The sequence below is a fragment of the Castor canadensis genome, chromosome 12 (genome assembly GCF_047511655.1).
Source record: "Castor canadensis chromosome 12, mCasCan1.hap1v2, whole genome shotgun sequence".
NCBI classification, from domain to species: domain Eukaryota; kingdom Metazoa; phylum Chordata; class Mammalia; order Rodentia; family Castoridae; genus Castor; species Castor canadensis.
Genome location: NC_133397.1, coordinates 2766494 through 2789520, shown reverse-complemented (window position 1 = coordinate 2789520; position 23027 = coordinate 2766494). Strand labels below are relative to the sequence as shown.

Genomic DNA, 23027 nt, shown 5'->3' with positions numbered 1-23027 from the left:
AGTAGGTGTGAAGAGTTGGCCAGAAATTAATTAGGACACAGATAAAATTGCACCCCAAATATAAAAGGGTCCCTTCCCCTGAGCCCAGGGATGCACGCAGGCTCCTATATCACACATTAGAGCAGACGTGGAGAACTCAGGATAGATCCAGAAGAATAAGTGAAGAATGAAGAATGACTCTACATCTGCATTTGGTTTTTGCTTTCTGGGCACCTGTAGGTTACTTTTTTCATCTGCCATTAAAATAGCGCTACGTGATGCTACTTTTGCAAACTAGGGAAGTAACACACAGAGAGGTAGAGTGACTTGCTTTACACACCCAGGTGCTGGGGGAGAAAGGCTGGCTGGGAAGAACTCTGTCCTCTTGCTGTGCTGCACACATACTTGACTAAACTAGTAAGGAGCCTTTTAAGGTTGATTCCTCTAACAGCTCATTTCTCTTTCAATTCTCAAATATTTTAAGAGTAACTGTTAAATAATTACACGTGAGCATCTTCCTCGAAATTTTAACATATCCAATCATGGCTTCTCCAAGTCCATTTGGAGGAGGTTATCTACATATGGGAGAGGGCCTGAACCCCATGTCCATGGCTGCCAGGAAGGTGACGGAGATGACCCATCCATGCACCCGTGTACATAAAGCATGTTGTCTTTGCTCAATAATGAGGAAATTGCATATGACCCCCACCTGCACCATTATCACTAAGAAACAATTTACAAAACCCAAAGGTCACTCAAGATTACCCCCAGGAGACTGAACAAGGGCCACCTATATGTCAAGTATCATACAGGAAGTGTGTTACTTGTGTTCCCAAAGAGTGATCTGAGATTCTCAGGAAAGATGCATGGTGAGTATCAAGGAGAGTAGTAGGGAGAAAGCCAGTGTAATGAACACTTTCCTCTAGAACTGACTCCAAATTTGAAACTCAAATTTGAAACCCCAAGCAAGTCAACATCAGCCCAACCACACAGCCCAAATTGACCACCAAGCCCTTAGCGGGTAGCTGTGGTCCCCAGCTGTTCCATGATGTATAGCCTCCATGTGGCAACAGCACAGAAGGCGGGGCAAGGAAGAAAGTGGGAAGAACTGCCCACATGGGTTTCATGAGTGTCAAGAGAGCATCTAGTTCCTCGGCCTCATCTTACCAACAAGGACATGGAGCCCCTGCGACCGGCCTAAGTTGACATAGCCCCTCGACAGCAGGTCCAGGGCCACTACCAGGTCTTTTGGATGCAGGCTCAGTGCTCGGTCTCCTTTGCACCTTGTCGTGGTCCTAAGCATCGTTTTATACCTAAGTAAAGATCACAGAGCATCACTGAATGGATTGGCTAAAAATAGCAGTAATGACAATAACAATAAATCCCTCAAATGAAAGCACTCATAATTTACAGGATCAAAAGGAAGACCAACTGTCTACATTCTCACCCACTAAACCTGGGAGACTACACAGAAGCACTGAGACCTGCTTCATGTGAGCATCTCAGCACCAAGATCACGGCCAGAGCATCAAGCTAACAGGAACCATTTAAGTCTCTTCTAGTTGTCCTTATCTTGGGGCATGATAAAGGTCTGTTCAGTGAAATGGGTTCTGGGTGCTTAGCATCCTCCCATGGACCTGAGCTCCCTCCAGAGCCTAGCTGCACTATTGCTGCAGTCTGTGGTCCAGCTGCTCCCACGAGCAACTTCTCTGCACGCTCCTGTCACTGAGATCCAACAGGCTTCAGAGGGAGTTGAACCAATGACTTAGCGTCACACATGTATGCATAACTGATAGCTCCCAACAGCAAGGTTTCATCCACTGGCCATCTTTCCTCTTTCCAAGGAGGAAAGGATGCTGAAGGATTCTCTGAGGAAGGTAGGAACTGAGAAACAGAACCATGATGGATACACAGCCAAAAATTATTCCCAGTGAGCTAAGGAAAACATTATTGCCTGGAATTAAACTTCAGGGGCTTAAAATTGCCTCATTCTCCTGCAAAAAAAAAATTGGAACTTGCAAACTCTGACAAAATATAGGAAGGCACTGCAGTGTTTCGGAAGCAAGCGTTGGCACTGGTTGCAATCTCAGGACTGCTAAGCACCTGAGTTCACAGAACTCGGTAGGATTGATAGTCACTCACACCTGGACGCACTCAGAAGGCAGAACAACATCTTTCAAGTGAGGTGTGAAATGGGCTCATTCCCTCCTCACAAATAAATCAGCGTAAGGGGCCACAATTTCTGGCAGCCTCAGATTGGCTGATTAACTTCAACAGCCAGTGTTACGTGCTTGAGTGAAAAACTGTGTGGAGACCTTGAAGGCTGTGATTGAACTATAGAGCTAATGGTGGAGCCCAAAGGGTAACAAGGCACTTGGAAACAAGCCAGGCGCTCATAAGATGCACGTCATCAGGCTGCTCAGGCCAACAGTAGGGCAAAACCCATGGCAAGCCCACACCTACAGGGCCAGCCCAGGGGCGAGCCATACCCCACCAGATGCAGGAGAAGCAGGTGCTGTGCCTCTTTTGTCAACTTTGTCACCAAGAACAAGGCAGGTAATCACTCTTTTCTCCTCTATAAAATGAGAATAGTCACCTGGCAAGGTTGTTATCATGAAAAACAAAAGCGCTGTGTGCAAAGGCATTTTATATGTTTATGTTTTCTTAAATTATTACGACAGCAGATGGCTCAATACACTTTCATCATCGGGCTATTTATTTGATAGCTCTGATTCGATACATGTTTTATAAACTGAAGGCTCAATAAAACTATGTGGAATTTCATGGGCTTTTACAAAGTACCCAAGCCCTGGTCTGGGAAGGGCAGGGCAAGGACAGAAAGCAGAAAAGGGGTTCGATTTTGCACATGCATTCTGCTGAGGCGAAGTGTCACCTGCAGAGATTCCTCAGTTAAAAATCAATTGACGGAAAGAAAAGAGAGGCCGTGGGTTGGACCACTTCTACTTTATTCTACTGGACACTTCCCTCGGACTTACTCGTGATGCCAGATGGGTTCTTTTCTGGTCACTAGGTGGCAGTCTTGGGCCCAAATGTACTTCTCCTCCAATGGGGTGCAAACACCACCTTCGTATTTTAGTATCTGGGGGGTCCACTTTATAAACCTCTTCTCTTGAAAACAAAAAAAGCTTCTCTGATAATCTTGTTGGCATTTGTCGACTGAATGATGATTTTTCTCTCTTATGTTACCAGGAAGAATAGAAAGCCAAAGGTAAAGATCCCCAGCCTTCAACGGAAGTATTTCCCCAGCATTCAAAGGCAAGTATTGTTGAAAGAATGATTGATGCACTTTCAGCAATTATAATGAAACTCTGAAACCCAAAATAGTATTTTGTACAGTGAATGTCACCAGGTAGCCTGGTTTCCTTGATCTGACTTTTTTTTTCCAGGCCACAGGCAGCAATACTATGAAAGATCACACCCACTGAGAGCTCTCACTGCCACCTTGCACCCTGATCTCCTGTGTCCCAGCTGCTTCTCCAGCACACACAGGCCCCTGCACCTCCTGTCCTGGCTCGCGGCAGCCTCTCACCTGGAGCCCTACAAGACCCACGTGTTCTCCGCCTCCACAGATGTTTCGGGTGCTCCTATGGTCCCTTGTCCTCCCAAGGGTTCACTCAACCTAATGCTGACAGTGTGCAAATGCTAAGACAAGTCAGCCAGGGGACGTGATGTGTGGTGGCTGCACACAGGACCCGGGGAGCATGGCTTCTGCACCCGTGGACCAGAGCCCTTCGCCTCCCCATGGAAACAGTCTTCCCATGCCTTTCCTCAGGAGAAGTGATGTTCGGCTCCTCCACCTGGTGCTCACCTACTAAATCATCAGGAAGGAGGGGAAAGAAGGGGGGAAGGAGGCCAGCCAGAGAGGCGCAGCACAAACTGTGTTGGGTGATCTTACATGAGACTCCTGTCCCATAGGCTTTAATCACTGCATTTTTTTTTGTTTTTTGTTTTCACATTTATTCATATATGTATATGTTGTTTGGGTCACTTCTCCCCCAACCCCCGCCCTCCCCTCATTTCTGGGGTACTTTATTTGTGGGAGTAAATCACATCCATAGAGCACAAAAGTTGTTGAGCTTAGCCACAATGCATACGATGGAAGGAGCTGCCAAGTCTCCCACCCATGCCGTGGACACGGGACCTGCAAGGCTCGGAGGATCTGCCTGTGAGTGAGCTCCAGCTACATTTCAAATCAGAAAAGCCAGGATAGCTACCCAATCTGTACCTCAGTCTCCTCACTTGTAAAATATTCATCTATATAATAATGACGAATAGTGAATGCCAACAAAGGATTTTTAAACTTTGCAAAGCACTTTTCCCAAACATTATGTCATTTAATACAGTAATATGTCATTTTTCCACTCTTCGTGGTTACTATATCATACCAGAAAGTCAAATACATGAAGGCTCCTTGCAAATTGCTTTCTAAACTATGAATGCAAAAAATTATGACTATCAGTTAATAATTACCAAAAAAAAAACAGGAAAGGAATCTAAAATTCGGTGATATTGTTGTGGAGTTTTTGGGGGTGGGGGGGAGAGCAGGGATGTTGGGCAGGAAGAAAGGCCTTCTGTCCATCTAGCACTGTGCATATTTTATCTATTTTTCAAATTTAACCTGTCACAGACTAGCTGTTAACAGTAGGATCGTACAGGAATCCTCATCCACGGCTGACTTATTACAGAATACATACATTTCTATTTCTTCAACATCTATATAACATACCTGTTTTCTTTGTGCTGTGTCTTAAGGGAAAACTTTTCTTAAAAGACATTCGTGAATTGTCTCCCTGAAACAGAAACCAGTAGCGTTAGCAGCTGATACTTTTTCCCGCGGACCATAAGCAAGAGTCCTCAGGATCCAGATGGTCACCTACAGCTGGGTCCTGCCTAAGACTGGCACCAAATGTTAGTCCACTGACAACATCAATGCCTCAACCATGACTCAGAATCACCTGCCTCTCCTGGCCATAGCCAGGGCCAGCCTTATTCTGACAGGGCCTAGGATCCAGACCAAAATACATGAAGTCCACAGGATCACTGCTAGCTAGACAAGCTCCAGGAGTCTGACCTCAGAATCCCCTGTCTGCTGGACTCACAGCAGCGCAACTTGACAACCTGGCTGGAGACCAGGACTGAAGCTGTCAGTTCACACTGACTCCTGTGGGTCACTCCATGTTTTCCACCAACAACCTGCCCTCCCCAATTTACTCCATATCAAAAATCACCGGCTTTTACTTGGAAGGTACAAAACTGGAAGGAGAATCATTCCCACACTAGCAGTGAAAATAGCCAGATAACCTACAAAATTATAACTTTGACCCCATGGAAGAGTTGAGGCCAGAGAGCAACCAAATAGCCTACAGACAGCCCTCTTCAAGGAGATGCAGGACTGATGCCTGGCTTCCTGGGGCAGGCCTGGGAGGAAGTGAGACTTCCAAAGAAGGGGATGAGAAGATTTCTACAAGAGTTTTAGTGAATGTACACAAGTATGAGAATGCACAACGTGTGGGAGCTGCAGATGCCAGAGAGGAGGGATGCATGCTTTCCCAGGCTCTTCCCCACATACCGCCCTGGGTGGTCCAAGACAGACGAGAGCCAGAACAAAAGGACAGAGAAAGGATCCTGTGAGGCAGCCATGGCTGAAGAAACCCTAAGTGATCTGCCCAATGCCCTCTGGAGACAAAACTCTATGCTGCTAGGAGAAGAATGGTGAAGCCTGCTGTTCCCAAGGCCTGGTGAAGAACCACTATGGGCGAAGAAGGAAACAGAATAAACCCCTACCCCTCTGGGTCAGGGACAAGTAACCGTTCTGGGTCCAGACCATGGCAGATCTCCTACTGCTAGGGAAGAGACAGAACCATGGGGAAATCCTCCCCAAGACCCAGGGACACAGCCTGCCTCAACGTCAGGCTGTGACATAGAAAAGAGAACCCACCATCCATCCACAATTGGCAGGCCACCAAACATCAAGTAACAAGTGACAGAAGTCTACATCAGGGGTGGGGTTGGCACCAGAGTACCTAAGGTGGAACAGGAACATTGAGAAACTCTCTCCCAGAAAATCAGCCACCCACTCAGTACAAGGTAATAGATTCCCAGCCAGTGTCACATGGAGGGTAACCATAGCAACAGCAGCACTAAAGGGAGCTCCTGTCTAGACTGATTCAAGCCCCCACTAAAGGCCTCGCAGAGGAGGCAGATATACTATTTATCTCAGTCTCTTCAGCCTGTATGTCAAAGACAGACTGCCATCTGATTTTGCAATTCAGCTTTCTTGGATTTCAAGAGTTCCTTCCACTCACATATTGTCTGCATCTGCTTCTGCAATACAATGGTTACAGAGCACTGGGAGGGCCCACAAAGTCTAAAATATTTACTTCCTCGCACTTTACAAAAGAAGTTTTCCAAGCCCTGCTATGTATGAGGTGAAGCTTTTAACCAAAATTTCTCAAACATGTAGAAAAGCAAGAAAAGCCACCACCAAGTCATAAAGAAATCAATGGAGCCAGATACAGATATGCCCGACATATTGGAACCAGTCAATAGGAGTTCTGAGCAACTCTAATGAATGTGTTAGCCACAGAGCAAGAGCAAGCAAACTAAGATCCTCAAGCCAGCATGACCTTCTGCCCAATTTCATGTGCCCGTTTTGTTGGAACATGCCACACCCATCTCCTCACTCATTGCCTGTGTCTACTTTCTCACTACAACCCAATAGGGAAGAGTTGAAACAAAGACCTTATGTCCCAAAGACTAAAATATTCACTATCCATCTTTTTATAGAAAAGCTTGCCAAATCCTGCTCTAAGGGAAGAGGTGAGCATCACACATTAATAAATGAGAAATCCCACCACAGAGAATAAACTATAAGAAAAAAATCAAAGGGAAATGCTAGATTTTTTTAAATGGCAACAGATGATTAGTTGGACTTTTCAATAAAATAAAGAAAACCAAGGAAAATATCAGCAAACTTGAAGAGAAGTCAGTACTGGAAAGACAACTGGAAAAAAAACAAAGAGGAAAAGGGACACAGCAGCCAACAGCACTAAAACAATCATAAATGGTATCAGATGTGTGGAATTGAAATTCCAGATGAGAAACAGAAAATGAGGACCCAGAAATATTTAATGAGGTAATAACTGAGAATTTTTCAGAAATGATGAAATATATCAAACAACAGATACAAAAAACTCCAATGATACCTAGAAAGACAAATAGAACCATAGAATAAAAAAGATAAGACTTAAAAAGAGAAGAAACAGCAAATCTCAAAACACCAAAACACAAAATTTTTGAATTGCTGAAAACCAAGCAGAGAAACCTAAAAGAAGCCAGAAACGGAAAAGACCCATAATGTATAAACAAAGATAAGAATTACAGCAGGGTTCTTACTTGAAACAATGAAAATCAGAAGTCAATGGAATGACATCTTTTAAAAGATCTGAAAGAAAAGACTCTATCAACATGAAATAATAAAGCCTGTGAAAATATCCCTCGTAAGTGAAGAAGTCCGACAAAATTCCAAAGTATGAAGTGAAACTGACAGAATTGAAAAGGGAAATAAGACAATCCCACAATAATAGTTGGAGATTTCAAGATCCCACTTTGACTAACAGATATAACAGCTCAGTAAATCAACAAAGAAACAGATGTAAAGCTATCACTAGACCAGTCCAGGAGACAACCACAGAACATGTTCTCTTCTCAAGTGCACACATGACATTATTCAGGATAGACCAAATATTACGCCACAAAATCAATCTCACAGCAAAAATAAATCATACAACATGTGTTCTCTTAACACACTGGGATGCAAGTAGAAATCAGTAACAGAAGGAAACTTGGAAATTTTGATAATATGTAAAAATTTGAAAACATGCCCCTAAATAAAAAATAGGTCAAACTACAGGTAAATTAGAAATTGCTCTGACAAGAATTAAAACTAAAACATGAGAAAGTTATGAGATTAGACTATAGCAGTACTTGGAGGGAAATTCACAGAGTTAAACACAATATTTTAAAGAAAGGACAATCTCAAATTAGTAACTGAAATTTCTATCTTAAGTGACTATAAATAAAAGAGCAAGGTAAACCCAAATCAAGTAGAAATTTAAAAAAAAAACACAATGTTAGAGTGGAAAAAGTGAAATAAAGAATTAAAAACCTGGAGAAAAATCAATGAAACCTAAAGCTAGGTTTGAAAAGATCAACAAAATCAAACTTTCAGCTAGACTGATGAGAAAAACGAGAACAGACGAATTAAAACTTCAGGGATGTTAGAGGAGCTATTACTGCAGAACTCACAGAAATAAAGTAGATTTTAACTTAATATAGCAAACAATCATTTGCTAACAAATTAAATAAACTATATAAATTAAGAAATTCCTGGAAAGACACAAACTATTGGAACTGACTCAAGAAAAAACAGAAATAGGACTAACAAGAGATTGAATGGGTAACCAAAAATCTTCCCATAATAAAAAGCTATCCCCGTGTGGCTTCACTGGTGAATTCTATCAAACATTTCAAAAAGGATTAACACGGAAGGGAACACTGTCAGCAATGAGACGTGCTGATGGGTGCTACAACACAGATGAACCTTGAAAACCTCAGTCAAAACCTCGAAAATCTCATTAATGTTTCAGGATTCAGGTCAATAAACAAACACAATTGTTTCTGCTAGGCACTGGTGACTCATGCCCATCATCCTAGCTATCTAGGAGGCTGAGATGGGGAGGACTGAGGTTTGAGGTCAGCCAGGGCAAAAGTCTGAGAGACCCCATCTCAAGCAATGGCCAGACAAGGTGACACACACCTGTCATCCCAGGGGCAGTGGGAAGCTTAAAACAGAACAATTGCAGTTCAGGCTGACCTTGGCAAAAAGCAAGACCCTATCTCCAAAATAACCGGAGCAAAAATGGCTGGAGGTATGACTTAAGTGTTATAGCACCTGCCTTGCAAGTGCAAATCCCTAAATTCAAACCCTAGTAATATAAAAAAAATGGTTTCCCTTTATTAGTAATGAACAATTAGAAACTGAATTTTCAGGTACCTGTACAATCACTCCTAAAATAAAATACTTACACATGAAAATGACAAAATATATGCAAAATCAGTAAGATACCAGTGCTGTATATTGATTGTAAAAGCCATATAAATAGGTGGGGAGATGACCATATTCACGATATGTCAACACATACAATCTCCCAATACTGATCGACAATCCCAATTGATGAGGGTCACCTACAAAACAAGTCACTCATTTTTTTAATTGGGGGGTGGCCCGAGGGCACAGCTTCTTAGGAAGAGAGTGCCTGTCTCTTACAAAGTGAAATACGTACTCACCACCCAGCCCAGCAATCCCACCATGAGGTGCTAACCCATCCTTACAAGTCTTTTTGTTTGGTTTTGTTTTTTGTTTTCTGAAACAAGGTCTCACTATGTCACCCAGGCTGGCCTTGAATCACCTCCTCCTGCCTCTGCCTCCCAAACGCTAGGATTACAGGCCTGTACCACCCCCAGCTCTACATCACAATTCTTTTTTTTTTTTTTTGTGGTGGGACTGAGGTTTGAACTCAGGGCTTGGTACTTGCAAAGCAGGTGCTCTATCATTTGACCTACACCTCCAGTCCTACGTTACTTTTGTATAAGAGACTAGAATCAGGATAAGAGATGGCAGCAATAAAATTCTCAGTGTAGACTTCTTTAGTTAAAAGCACAGCTAAGGTAAATGGACTCTGAAATTTCGTTAAGACTATTTTTAAGTGTTTATCGTAACAATGAATCACTCCTACTTACATATCATGTTTGCATTCAACATGTATTATTTTCTACTGGATGAAGGAAATAGGATCTTTTTAATCAAAATTCTTACTTTATTATCAAGGCTACTTGGCTACTTATTGGGAAAAAATGTAACATTTCAGTTAATACTTGGGAAAATCCAGTGGAAGCATGACAACCTGAAAATGTTCCTAAACGATATGGCTGCTGCTGAGCCCTTCCTTCACAGATTCACTGGCATCCATAGAGAGGAGTTCTGAAGAATCTGAAGCCAGGAATTAAAACAATGTTCCAGGCGTGAGGCAGAATAAGAAAATTCACCCACGTGTTGGTCATTAAGGAAGAGCACAGGAAAACAGAGTTCCATTCTAAAAATGGAGAAATCTCAGTCAGATTCTTGTTTTAATTGTTAATGTCAAATAGTAAATAATCGCCAGTTGCCTTTTCAGCACTGGCCATCTGCCCAGGGCTCTGCACAGTCAATGTTATGTATGGGTGACCAGGGAAACGAGTGATGTGATCTTCATACTGAAAGGGCTTGCAGTCAAACCGAGGGACTGATAAATAGGTGTGCATTCCAAATGAGACAGTATACAACTCACGTTCAACATGTTAACGTGGACTGTTCTGCAGGACTTCAGAAGCTATTTAAATACTGGAAGTGGCCAGGCGTGGCTTCTCAGAAGAGGTCAGACTTAGGCAGGGGCAATAACGAGTTTGAACAGAGCAGTGACACAATGGGGCAAAAGTAGAGGACTCACCTCCACTCTGCAGCAGAAAGCAGAGTCAAAACTGTGCATGGCCAGATGCTGACCAGTATCCACCGGTGTCACAGCAGTGAGAAGGGACTCAGAGCAGCAACTTTGGAAAGACTGTACAGAGTGACCAGCTGGAAACAGGTGTGCTGAAGAGGGAGGAAAGGCTTTGCTGGTGTTTAGGGCCGTTTAGTAGCACCTCAAGATGGAACTCCCGGACTCCTACAATTCATGAGGTGTAGACACTCCGTGCTATGTAAGATCTGCAAGAATGGAAGTTCATTAAAGAGGGGGCTGAAATGGCTTTTGGAAACAGAAGCAGGACAAGAGCGTGGGTCCAGACAGCTGGGCTTACTATCAAGAGTTTCCAGGTCCAACTCGGCTGCAAAGCAAGCCATGGAAAGGAGGACCAACAGGAAGGAGAGAGAGGAGAAGGATCTGCTGGGGATGGGGACAGAGAGACACATCGACAGGCTGGTTAGGAACAGGAGAGGCGCCTCCCAGAGAATAGAGCAGTTTTGTGATTGAGAGGTTGACAGGCAGGGTCAAAAAAAAATCTCAGAAAGTTCAAGGATGGAGCAGAAGAGGAATTTAGCCACTAGGGTGGATAGCTATGAGAGAGGCAACCCTGGGGTGTCAGGGGAACAGGCACAGCGTCGTTATCTCCTGGGATGGTGGAGAACAGAGAGGAAGTGAAGCCACTGTACATTGACCGCTGGCAGGGGAAGCAGGAGCTACAGCAACCTTCCTGTGGAACTGGTCCCACAGCAATGGCAATGGACATTTCAGGCTAATAAGTGAACGCAGGTAGAGTACGAAGGTGACAGAGCCACATGCTACACAGAGCAGGAATAGCTTTCCCAAATGTTTGACCCCTGTTCAGTAGAGAGCACAGTGAACGTTCCAGAGAGAGAAAGGCTGATGATACCAACATGCAGACAGGAGACACAACCGCGTGGACATCCAAGAGTTGAGGAATGGAGAAACTTCAGAGGACAGAGGATAGGTGACTTAGGAAAGGTGCGTGCTCTTGTCTGAGTGACTGTGTCCCCCAAAATTCACATGCTGATGCCTCACCCCCAAGGTGACAGTATTAGGAGGTAGAGCCTTTAGAAGATAATTAGGAGATGAGTGTGGGGCCTCCGTGAAGGCTATTAGTACCCACATAAAAGGTCGCCAAAGAATCTCTTTGCCCCTTCCCACACACAAAGACACAGCAAGGAGGTGCTGTCTATCAACCAGGCAGAGGCCCTCACCAGACACCAAATCATCTAGAGCCTCTACCTGGGACTTCCCAGCCTTCACAACCGTGAGAAACAGGTGAGCGGCGCTTATAAACAGCTGCCCTATCAGCCTGGACAGATGGACACATGAAAATCCTGTCCCTATGGGGCAAAAGCAGTGTGCAAGCAACAGCCCATCCTCCAGGTCTTTCCAAAGGCTCAAATACCATGTCTACATTGTTTGTTTCCAGACGCTTTATCTGATTTTCATCCCAGAGTTCAGAAAACAGCAGCAGCCATGGAAGACCACCACCTTCATTTACTTCTAGAGCCACAGGGTTGGCTAAAGAGAAGTGAAAGGGACGGCATGATTGCAGTGTACTTGAAAAGGGGTAGGAAGGCTACATCCTAGTGTGTGCAAGTGAAGATCTAGACTTAGTCACATCCCCCAAAAGATGCAAAGAAGCTCCTGAATGACAACAAGGGCTTGAGGAAGACTAAGCAAAACCCTATGAAGAACAAGCACTCTCTTCTCAGAGCCACAACCTGGTGGGTGTGGAGAGGAAATGATGTCTTTCCTACAGGAATTTCTGACTCAGTCTCAGAGATCATATCTGTCCAGAAACGGGGACTGTTGCATCTGGGGACCAGAGACAGAAAAAGCTCCACTGGGATCCAGCAGTTCATGCTGCCCTTCCCAGGAAGGCCTATGAGGACTGTGGATGCTGAGTAAGGGTTACACCCAAGGTCCTGCGGTCCAGGGGCCTGGTGACCAGGCCTAACAGTCACCAGGTGGGGTCAGCAAGCACACACTGGGGGAAAGGGACCAGCTCAGTGTCAGGAGGACAACAGGCCCCATAGCAGGAGTCAAGTGACAGTGAACTGGAGTCTAGGCCTCACTCTAACCGTGGTGCCGCCAAGCCAGCAGCCACCCAAGCTGAGACTGATGCCAAGTGGAAGTGGCTTTCCAGAGGCACCTGATCCTTTTGTTCTAGGCATGCAAGTGCAACTGTCACTTTCTATTGGTGTACTACAATTTTGGAGATGTTTTACTTCTTCCTTTCTGACTCAAAAACATCAAGAGATATTTTAAATGTTTTTAGTTAATGATAGTAATGAAAATCTCCACCTCGGTGCCCAGGACTGTTCAAGAATTGTCTCATTCGCCCTCACAATAGCTTTAAGAGGTGCTACCACCCACAGTGGAATGAGGGAGCCAACGCTTAGGACGGGTCACTCGGCCCCACCTCCACCTCTTTTCTGCAACACCTTGGTAAGTGCCCAGACTGCAGCACAAACCCTGGTACAGTGCGTGAGGACCTGTACTCATGCTACCACAGCCTGATCTAATGCATGCTTCTCCAACAGCCTGTGGGTCCTGGGAGGTGACAGAACTACCAGGGGCTCGGCGAGGTCAAAACTACTCGTTAATAATACTAGACTTTAGTATTGCCCTGTGTGGCATCATCACTGATGGTGCAAAGCCCTACAGGTGCCTGAGGACAAGTCCAGCTGTGGCTCCAACCGCACCAGTCCTCACTGGACTCCTCACACAGTGCACTTACAATTTTGAGATAATGTCACTAGTGCTTAAGATGTCAGTTGGTAGAGGAATAAAAATGATTATTATTAAATACTGACCTTGAGTCTGTGTCCTTTTCATGTCCATGTAAGAAAATGAGAAGCCTACATAACACGCCTCAGCTACACACCCAAGCACCACAGCCATCTCAAGACAAAGCATGTCTGCGATGAGGTTGCAAGATGAGCTGAGATTTAATGCAGGGGACACAATTCTACTTGAAAACATGAATAACAAACCACTCTTGCATACCAGAATACATTTTCTTGAACGTAATGAGGCTGTTACTTTAACAAAAACAGCTGACAGTGTTTGGGCCCTAATAATAAAATTTGAACATTCAAAACAAATTAGAATTTGCAAAATGTTCACGTTTGACAGCTTCCCAAAAATAAAAGGCTGTACTAAAGATACCAACCGAAACACTAATGCACGTGACACTTTTAATATTGTACAACTGCATGTTACCATTGAACTAATAACTCGTTTTCCAAATGCATCATGGTGCAAAATCACGGGTGCGTAAAAATTCATTCCAAGTACAAGATGCAACCGTGGATTTAATGATACAAAGAAGAAAAGTTCCCATTGCCACTACCATTTAAAGAACTCTCACTTGTCAAATTTTGGTATAAACCGAAGACTCTCCACAGTGACTGAAAGGCCACTTAAACGCCCCTCTCTTCTCCAAGTGCACGTCTGTGTGAGGCTGGACATTTCTTCAGCCACTTCTGTAAAGTGGCCCAGATCTACAAACTGATGCAGAAGGAGAAGGAACTGCCTGCCTTCTGCTGAGCCAAACAAAAGACCTGCACAGTGTAAAACAACACCTCTCTCCCCACTGACAATTCTGGTGAAGCAGAATTATTTTTCACAAAAACTATGTTATTTGTAGTAGCGTGTGAATGATTTATCATGGCTATTTTTAAATGAGCGAACAGGTATATCCTGCTACATTTCTCAGTTCTAATTCCTAAAGTAGTAAGTTCTGCAAGATATAACTCACATAACAAAGACTCCTTTGAGTCCTCAGTAATATTTACAAGGACAAATGGTCCCAAGAGCAATGTTGGAGGACCACTACTCCAAAGTGTTTATCAAAATTTGACATAAGAGTGCCATGGAACTCAGTAGCATATTATAAACTAGATGACACCTGAGCATCAGTTTGGGCAGTGGCGTGAGGAGCCCGTTGTCATGTTCTATTTGTACTTAAAACCTGCAAGGCCCAAAATAAACGCGGCTACAACTCCCCAGCTCCCCACTGTGGGAGAATCTCTGCGCTGAGATTTTGCTCTCTCTTTTGGAAAAGAGAATCATTGGCTCCGCCTATTCAAGTGGATTTTTATTATTTTAATTTTTTTAAATCTGATTTCAATTTTAATTGCATCTTTTATGCTTCACAAAAATAATGGAAGCCTTGCATTTTAAATATGCTCTAAACCCCTTCCTCGTGGGCTGGCCTCCCCTCACCACACCTGCTGCCTGTGACACATCTTTTGATTCTAAGAAACTCTATGACAGGTAAATCGGACACCAGCCCACATCTGACCACATCATACTGCATCTGAACCTGGCACAGGGTCTGGGTCACCTGGATAGGCACTAAATGCAGAAGACACACTCACTGGACAATCAGAGTTGCCTTAAGGGCTGGCAGTGGGGCTCAAGTGGTAGAGCAGCTGCCTGGCAAGCATGAGACCCTGAGTTCAAACCCCAGTGCTGCAAAAGACAAAAAAAAAAGAGCAGTTGCCTTAAATTATGAAGAATGTTTCAATTCAGCATTGAGATTAGCAAGAGGTGTCCCCATCCTTCAGCCACCTGAAAGGACGGAGCAGACCTCCTGTGCTTCTGCCTCTGCGTGACCACAGAGACCAGGGTATTCTGTGCCCTGGGTGACAGGGAGCCACCGCCCACCTATCACTGGTTCCCTTAGCAGCAGAGTAGGTGGCACATGCATGGCCAAGAGTGACATGGTCATGTTGACAGAAAGCTGCCCAGGCTTTACCTCAAGCCCATGGAAATAAAAGATGCACTTCCTCCTAACCCAAATACACCCGAGGATGGCAAAGTTCAGGTGCAGGCTATACCTGCCATAGTCACCAATCTGTGAAATGTATTCTTGAGTGGAAAGAAAGGTATGAATTTGGGATTTGTTTTTGTTTTTTTTCCCAGCACTGGGGTTTGAACTCAGGGCCTCACACTTGCTAGGCAGGCGCTCTACCACTTGAGTCACTCCGCCAGTCCTTAGTTTTGGGTATGTTCTAACTTGTTTTAAAAGCCTTTCTCTTTCCACCCATTCTACTTACAAATAGAAAGTATATACCTTTTGTTTACAGTGCCATGGATTCCCCTCCATCAAATTCCAGTGCAGACAACCTTGAGATGAGTAATTAAAAAGCAAGAGCACGGGGTGGAGGACAGCTCACGGCCTCACGTGTGGAGGCGCACGCTTAGCTGTCTCCCATCTCCGCTCTGTCGGGAAAGGCGTGGAGTGCAGGAGATGCTCCCCACAGCCTTGCTTGCCCAATCAGAGTGCCCGGGGCCTCGAACACCTGTCCCCTTCACATTTCTGATTTTCTATCCTCTAAACTACTCATGGGAAAAAGATATTTTCCCCCCAAAATATGGCAGTCAGTTTAGGAAATTAAGTAATAAATTCTCCTAAAAGCACCTTCACAGACAGGTAATAAAGTCTTGTCTTCAAGCCTTCCAGAAGTAAAAATGTGAAATGTCGCTGTTTGTGTCCAAGAATTATATTTACGGCCATGTCTAATTTACACGAACCTAAATTCCGGGTTGTTCTGATATGTTTCAGAAACATTGCAATGAGCCAACTATATTCTTATAATTAAAGTTAATCCATGTGTTTTGAAAGTTACAGATAGCATCATTATGACTCGTGGAAAACCAAGAAAATCCAAATGCTGTGTCTTCCTTCCAAATATGGTGTGGATGGTATGTGGTCACATTTTAATAAAACTTGTCACCCTGAAGCCAACAGAAGTGTGATAAGATGGCTATCCATCCAGAACAGAAATAGATTAGGACAGCCCGTTGGCCCAGGGCTGGAAACACATCTCAGAAAGGATCACAGCTGAACTGAGAAGGGTCACTTCTGTTTCCAGGGTCATGCTCCTGCAACTTAGGCGGTGCAAACTGAGTGTAAAGGTCTATAAAATAATCTGCTCTCATCTGAGGGGAGGGACTTTATGCTGACACTTTTAATTAAGAGTTTGCTTACAACAAAATTCCATCACTGTTCCAGCAGATAGCCTGAAGTGAGAATTTTGCTCATCTACTTAAAATCAGTTTTCTGGTATAGACAATATTGGGAAAAACTGGTGAATGAATGGCTAAATAAAGACTGGGAGAGCAGGATGCCTACTGTGCAACTGGCTTGGTTTTACCTCCTTTCCCTTTCACGGTGTCAGGGTCAACAGGTGAATGGGAACCACATCTGAGAGACAGAGAGAAACCAGTGGCAGCATAGAGTAAGAGCACTGCCACCTGCATTCTACCCAGAGGAAGACAAGATAGGCCACTGCAAGGGCAATGGGCAAGCCCTTAGCCTGACCTTGGAACACAAAGAAGTACAGGGTGGAGAGGCACAGAGATGTCAGGCCCCACTGATGCTGCAAAAGGATCAAGGTCCCCTGGAGAGTGGGGAAGAGGATGAGAATTTGAGTCTGTCAACTAGAAACCAGAAGCAAAGCACAGAGGTCCAAGATGGAGGGTTCGCTGGTAAGAACCTCTTGCTGCTGCTCATCTTCAACTAGGTATTTCTTATGCCAAGCTGGGGACACTTCATCTCCTCCTGCAGTTCCCTGTGATTGCTAAAACTGTCATGATAAAGATGGTTTCCATGGAGCCCACCAGATGTGAAGATCGATTGACTCGTCCCTGTCTGCTCCAAGACATCAACTCAATACCTATATGCTTTACTAACAGTGAACATGACACAGACCACAAATCTGCATCCTTGCTGGAGGTAAAGCACCCTCTTCGGTTAAAGTGAAAACCTCTTTTTACTTGGATCTCAATGACTCTTCCATGCATAAAGGGATCTGAATTTTCTTTTTCTGGAGCCATGTAATTCTTTGAAAGTTTCATTACTTATTATCTAAATTCGCCATGATCCCACTTAGCATTATTGATGACTTACACTTAGCTTTTGAGACTCCTATATGATCAGTATTGACCCTGTCTCTTAAGGAAGCAATAAAATACTTAGCTGTGATGACAGAGTAGTATCAAGATAATAAGCAGAAAGAAATAGTAAAGACAGTGGATAGGCTATGAATTTTAAAAGTCAATTAAAGAATCAATGTTTTCATTTTGTCACAAAAATCCTGAGTCAGAGACAATGCTAGATCAAAGAAAGCCCCACTTTTATTGGCATTTCTGGCGATGCTAATTAAATGAAAGCCTTCGCTGACTGATGAGGTGCACAAGAAGAAGCCGCCATGGATTTCTGTGTGCGTTCTGTCTCAGTAAGATGCTTAAATGATGGTCACATCAGCAGCTTCGAGTGAAGGAAAATGTCTAATACTCTATTTAAATATTAGTTACATTAGTTAGTATAAACCACTACTGCTTTGATTGTTTCTAAAATGTCACACTTTTTATTGTTCACTTTATAGCTGAGAGCATATCAGCGACTCACTTCTCTTTACCTGACCTCTGCGTACATCCTGGCGTGAGATTCACTGCATCTGAGCCTCAACAAAGCCTCTCAGCAGAGATGTAACAATGAGACGTACCCACTCCTTCACACCTCCATCAGTCTGCCGAGATTTCACTCCCCATGCTGTTTAAGCACACTGTGATTGCAGGTGGAGTCATAATAACGAGAAATGAAAAGGCAAAAGACAGCATGACTCTTTCTAAATAAGACAAGTAATTAACAATACAGACCAATGGCAGGAGAACTACTCTTCCACAACCAGGCCAGGGTTCTATTTTTAATTCTCTTGTCATTATGACCACTCAAGGTTAAATGGTATATTAAAATTGCCTGGGTTCCAACAACATGAAACTCTGATAGCTACACTTGAGAGAGAAACAAATCTGTTTCTTATTCCAAATCCAAACCCTAGATGCTCAGGTGTAGTTAACTAAGAAATCTTTAAGCAATTGTGCCCGTGGCAGGGAAAGAGGAGATGCCTCCGCAAAGCCACACCTGGACATAAAGAACCGCCCTGGGTGGGGAAAGGAAGCAGTCAGCAGAGAGTCGTTGACAGGTGGAGGCACACACAAGCCCGCTTGGGAGTAGCAGCGAAAGGCAGAAATGACGTGACCAAAACGCACGCAGAGCTGCTGAGAAGGGAGGAAATGGTCACAGGGGACTCCTTGGAGAGAGAATTCGTGAAACAGCGCGCTGGAAAAAGAGAGAAAGGTCAGAACAGAAATACGATCTCAGAAGTCAAGATGAGAATTGGCAACATCACGCATTTCTCCCAGAGAAACTTAGAGACCAGCCCTCCCTGCACACGCACACACGCACACGTGGAGTCCACAAGAGACTGCCACCCTGCACGGTGGGGCTGAAAGTTCTCTGACACGGTGTCTGCCTCCACCTGGCTCTCACCTGGACACTGTGGGTGTCAACCCTAGTTACAGAGCTTTCTTGGGGAAAGAGATCAAAGCATACACTTGCCAAGAGACACTGACACCTCATCGTGAAGACGGCAAACCATGCCACTTAGAGGCCGTCTTCCCTTCATCCTAACTTGGGGCAAAGAACCTGCAAGTGATTCTCAATGCTCCATTGCCAAATCAGACCAGAAAGCAGAATCCAGGTTTGTGGTACATTCTAAATAGTTCCATACACAGACATGGAGATTTCATCAGCACAGGTGACATCCAATTATGTACATGTGTTAAAGTTCACAAGTGTGCCAAGGGATACATTTAATAGCAGACACGCATTCCACTCATGCATTGCTTGGGAACTTTTGACTCTTCTCCAATGCACTAAAGTAGAAATGCTTCAAAGGTAGACAAGACAAACTTTTTCCATCACACCGAAAACATTCAGCTCCTGACGCTCACAGGCTTTGAGGTCACCTCTAGCATGGGCTGGCAGGGACTGTGCCTGATGTAACACACTTACCGTTGTCATGAAACTTACCGATGTGCCTCTAAAACACCACCTCACAAATTGAATACAAATTCTAAATTGAATACAAATGCTAAAATTCTTGCCATAGGTGATTTTTTTTTTTTACTAATAGCACACCGATTTTTGATCAAAATTATACTTCATTTTTGAAGCCTTTAAAAATGGTTTACAATTATCTCTCCATCTGCTTACACAGTTTGCACCTGAAATTTGTCATTAAGGTAAACGTCTCGATGCTGTGCAGCAAGCAATTGTATATTCATGTCATATCCTGTGTTACAAAACAGAAACCTGCAACCCAGGGCTCTCTGTCCTTATGTCCTGAAGAGTTATTATCAGTCAAATCCAAGATGGAAGTGGAGTGATTCAACATCTAGAACATCTAGACTTGTGATTTAAATTTTTAGCATATTTTCAAATCTATTAATGAATGGAATCCTTCCATCTTGCTGTTCTTCCTAAGTCTGTCTTAATCACAAAAATATACCCTGTGATAAATCAAACTGAATATTTGTTCAGTAAGAAAAACTAAAACTTCTCTTCTTTAGGTTTTTTGGGGTAGGTTTTTTGGTAGTTCTAGGGTTTGAACTCAGGACCAGTGCTCTACCTCTTGGGCCACTCCACCAGCCCTCATTTGCAATCAAATAGAACAGATGACTCCACTAAGCAACACCTGAGGTTCCCCCAAGGAATTACACACAAATATGCACACACATGTGCACACATGCACAAACACGCACACACACGACATGTCTGCCCTTATTGCTGCTGCTGCTTCTAATGTGAGCAGAGTCACTAACAAATGTTTAAATCAGTTTCAAGTCAACATGGTAATGCATACTGAGAAAAATTAAATGTTGAAAAGTTCTTCAACACTGATTCACAGCATTTGGGAGTTTGTTTGTTTGCGTTGGCTTCTTTTGGTTTTGGTTTTCCGAGACAGCCCAGGCTGGCCTCTAACTGGCAACCTTCCTGCCTCAGTCTCCCAAGTGCTGAGATTACAGATGTGTGTCACCACGCCTGGCCAGCACTTGTTAAAAATAGATATTCAACACCCTTCATGCAGCCATGAAGAAGAACGAAATGTTATCATTCGCTGGTAAATGGATGGAATTGGAGAACATCATTCTGAGTGAGGTTAGCCTGGCTCAAAAGACCAAAAATCGTATGTTCTCCCTCATATGTGGACATTAGATCAAGGGCAAACACAACAAGGGGATTGGACTTTGAGCACATGATAAAAGCGAGTGCACACAAGGGAGGGGTGAGGATAGGTAAGACACCTAAAAAATTAGCTAGCATTTGTTGCCCTTAATGCAGAGAAACTAAAGCTGATACCTTAAAAGCAACTGAGGCCAATAGGAAAAGGGGACCAGGAACTAGAGAAAAGGTTAGATCAAAAAGAATTAACCTAGAAGGTAACACCCACGCACAGGAAATCAATGTGAGTCAATGCCCTGTATAGCTATCCTTATCTCAACCAGCAAAACCCCTTGTTCCTTCCTATTATTGCTTATACTCTCTCTACAACAAAATTAGAGATAAGGGCAAAATAGTTTCTGCTGGGTATTGAGGGGGGGAGCGGGAGGGGGTGGAATGGGTGGTAAGGGAGGGGGTGGGGGCAGGGGGGAGAAATGAACCAAGCCTTGTATGCACATATGAATAATAAAAGAAAAATGAAAAAAAAAATACACACATAAAAAATAAGTGAAAATGGAAAACAATCTTAATATGTACAAGTGAAGAAATTCCAAACTTTGCTTAGATTTTTTTGTCGAAATAGTTTTGCCTTAAATTTTTTAAATATACACTAATGAAAAAATTTATTTCAAGAAGATAGACATCAAAAAGTGAAAAATTAGTTCAATTCTTAGTAGCAAAAAAAGTAGAAAATATTTTTTAAAGAAAACAGATTACAGCAGTGGAAATCAGTGCTTCTACTTTCTTGCTGCTTTTCCAATAATTCTGTAATAAATTGTTTATGACTGGACAAAAGTATTCTTAATTTTAAAACACGTGTGAGGTACAGAAGAACATTCAGTTTACAAACATAATTAATGCCAGCTGCGAGTAAGGCACTGTGTGTCTCTGATGCTGAGGAAAAAGTAAATGTATGTAAAACTGAATCCTGCTGTAAGAATGCTGCAGGGAGTAATGACCCAAACATTGTACACACATATGAATAAAAGAAATTTAAAAAAAGAATGCTGCACCTGTGGTGGAATCAGGATCAGACGGGAAGCAAACTTGACCCCAGCCCACCAGGGAAGGCCCTGGGCAAAGACATCTCATCTTTGCTAGTTGGAAATTACCCCAGTTTTACAGATAAGGAAACTGAGCCTCGGAAGTGAAGCTGTATTCAGACAGCTGGCGTCGGGTATAAGTCTGTGATTTTTTTCATCCCATCATGTCTGGCAAAGTTTTCTGATTAAAAGAGTAAACAACACATGTGCCAAAGAAGCAATAAATTTTCCCAAGAACTCCTTGACATCAAAACCAGACATAATTCACACCGACAGAGATCCCACTGTGAACACAGGTACCGTCTCTCCAGCCAGAGCTCTGACAGACAGGATGCTACATAATGGAACTGGTGGCCCTGGTTTTTAACAAGGGAGTTGACAACCATGAGAGAGCCCACCATTGATCTGAGGGCCACGCCTTTCATTCCCTCGCTTTCGTACAACTTAGGTGCAAATAATGCAAACGCCATTTTCAACAAATAGGCTCCACTTTCCAGGGACTTTCAAATCCACTGTCTCACTGATTCTGGGAGGTAAAGAAGCCACAAACGTGGGAAATTGTTGTTGACTGAGGTGCTCGAATGCGCAGAGCTTAAATTACCTAACAAGACCAACTAGCAGGTAATGGAGGGGCTGACACTGGACTCTGGTACACATTATCACCTGTACACACGACGCATCTGATGTGTGCACACCCCAGAAGGCTGTCAGGATTTCTTTCCAAGCCACTTAATAAAAGTGACTTGGTGGTACAGAGCTTCCCCGGCATGTGTGAGGCCCTGGGCTCCATTCCCGGGACAATACACAAAAACAAGCTAGCAGCAGTGCTGAGGGTACTCTAGCCAGACTCTTATCCCAGAGGTTATGATCAAGTAAGGGACCAAAGTTCAAAGAAGGAGCCTCTGAGATGCTGAGGTGTGTCCCCAAAGCCCTTCCACTGGTCACTGATGGGTGGCACATTCAGCAATAAGCCCAGTCAACTTCAGGCCCCAGTGGCCTCTCCTCATTCTGGTTTTGATTACAAGGGCTTCACACACACTTTTGTGTTTGTCCCACACTCTTTACAGAGCGAGGAGGAGTCCAGGTGACCCAAGACAAAAGGAAGTGAAATTGTATGAACACAAACCAAAATGACCGCCCGCATTTACTCATTAAAAAAAATGATGAAAACCTTAGCTATTGCTGAGCTGATGCCAGGTGGGGACGCTGCCTGGCTGGGGCCTAGAGCACAAGGTAGTGGCTATGCGCACACCCCGGCCAGGTGCACGCATGTCCTCAGCATCCAGCTGGGGTCTGCAGGTGAGCCGTCAGGAA

General features: G+C 43.8%; 1 protein-coding gene across 2 annotated transcripts in view; it reads right to left on the bottom strand.

Annotated features, from left to right (window-relative positions):
* Dcdc2c (doublecortin domain containing 2C) overlaps positions 1-23027 on the bottom strand; it is a 121491-nt gene that overhangs the window by 14294 nt on the left and 84170 nt on the right. Inside the window, exons 9-10 of one of the 2 annotated variants that reach the window (XM_074049094.1) lie at positions 4727-4790; positions 1151-1292 (exon numbers count right to left, since the gene is read on the bottom strand). The exons of the other annotated variant lie outside the window; for it this stretch is intronic. Of the exons in view, the coding sequence (XP_073905195.1) occupies positions 1240-1292; positions 4727-4790 (117 nt within the window). The 3' untranslated portion in view covers positions 1151-1239. Of the gene's footprint in view, positions 1-1150; positions 1293-4726; positions 4791-23027 lie in introns of those variants that run through there. 2 annotated transcript variants of the gene reach the window in all.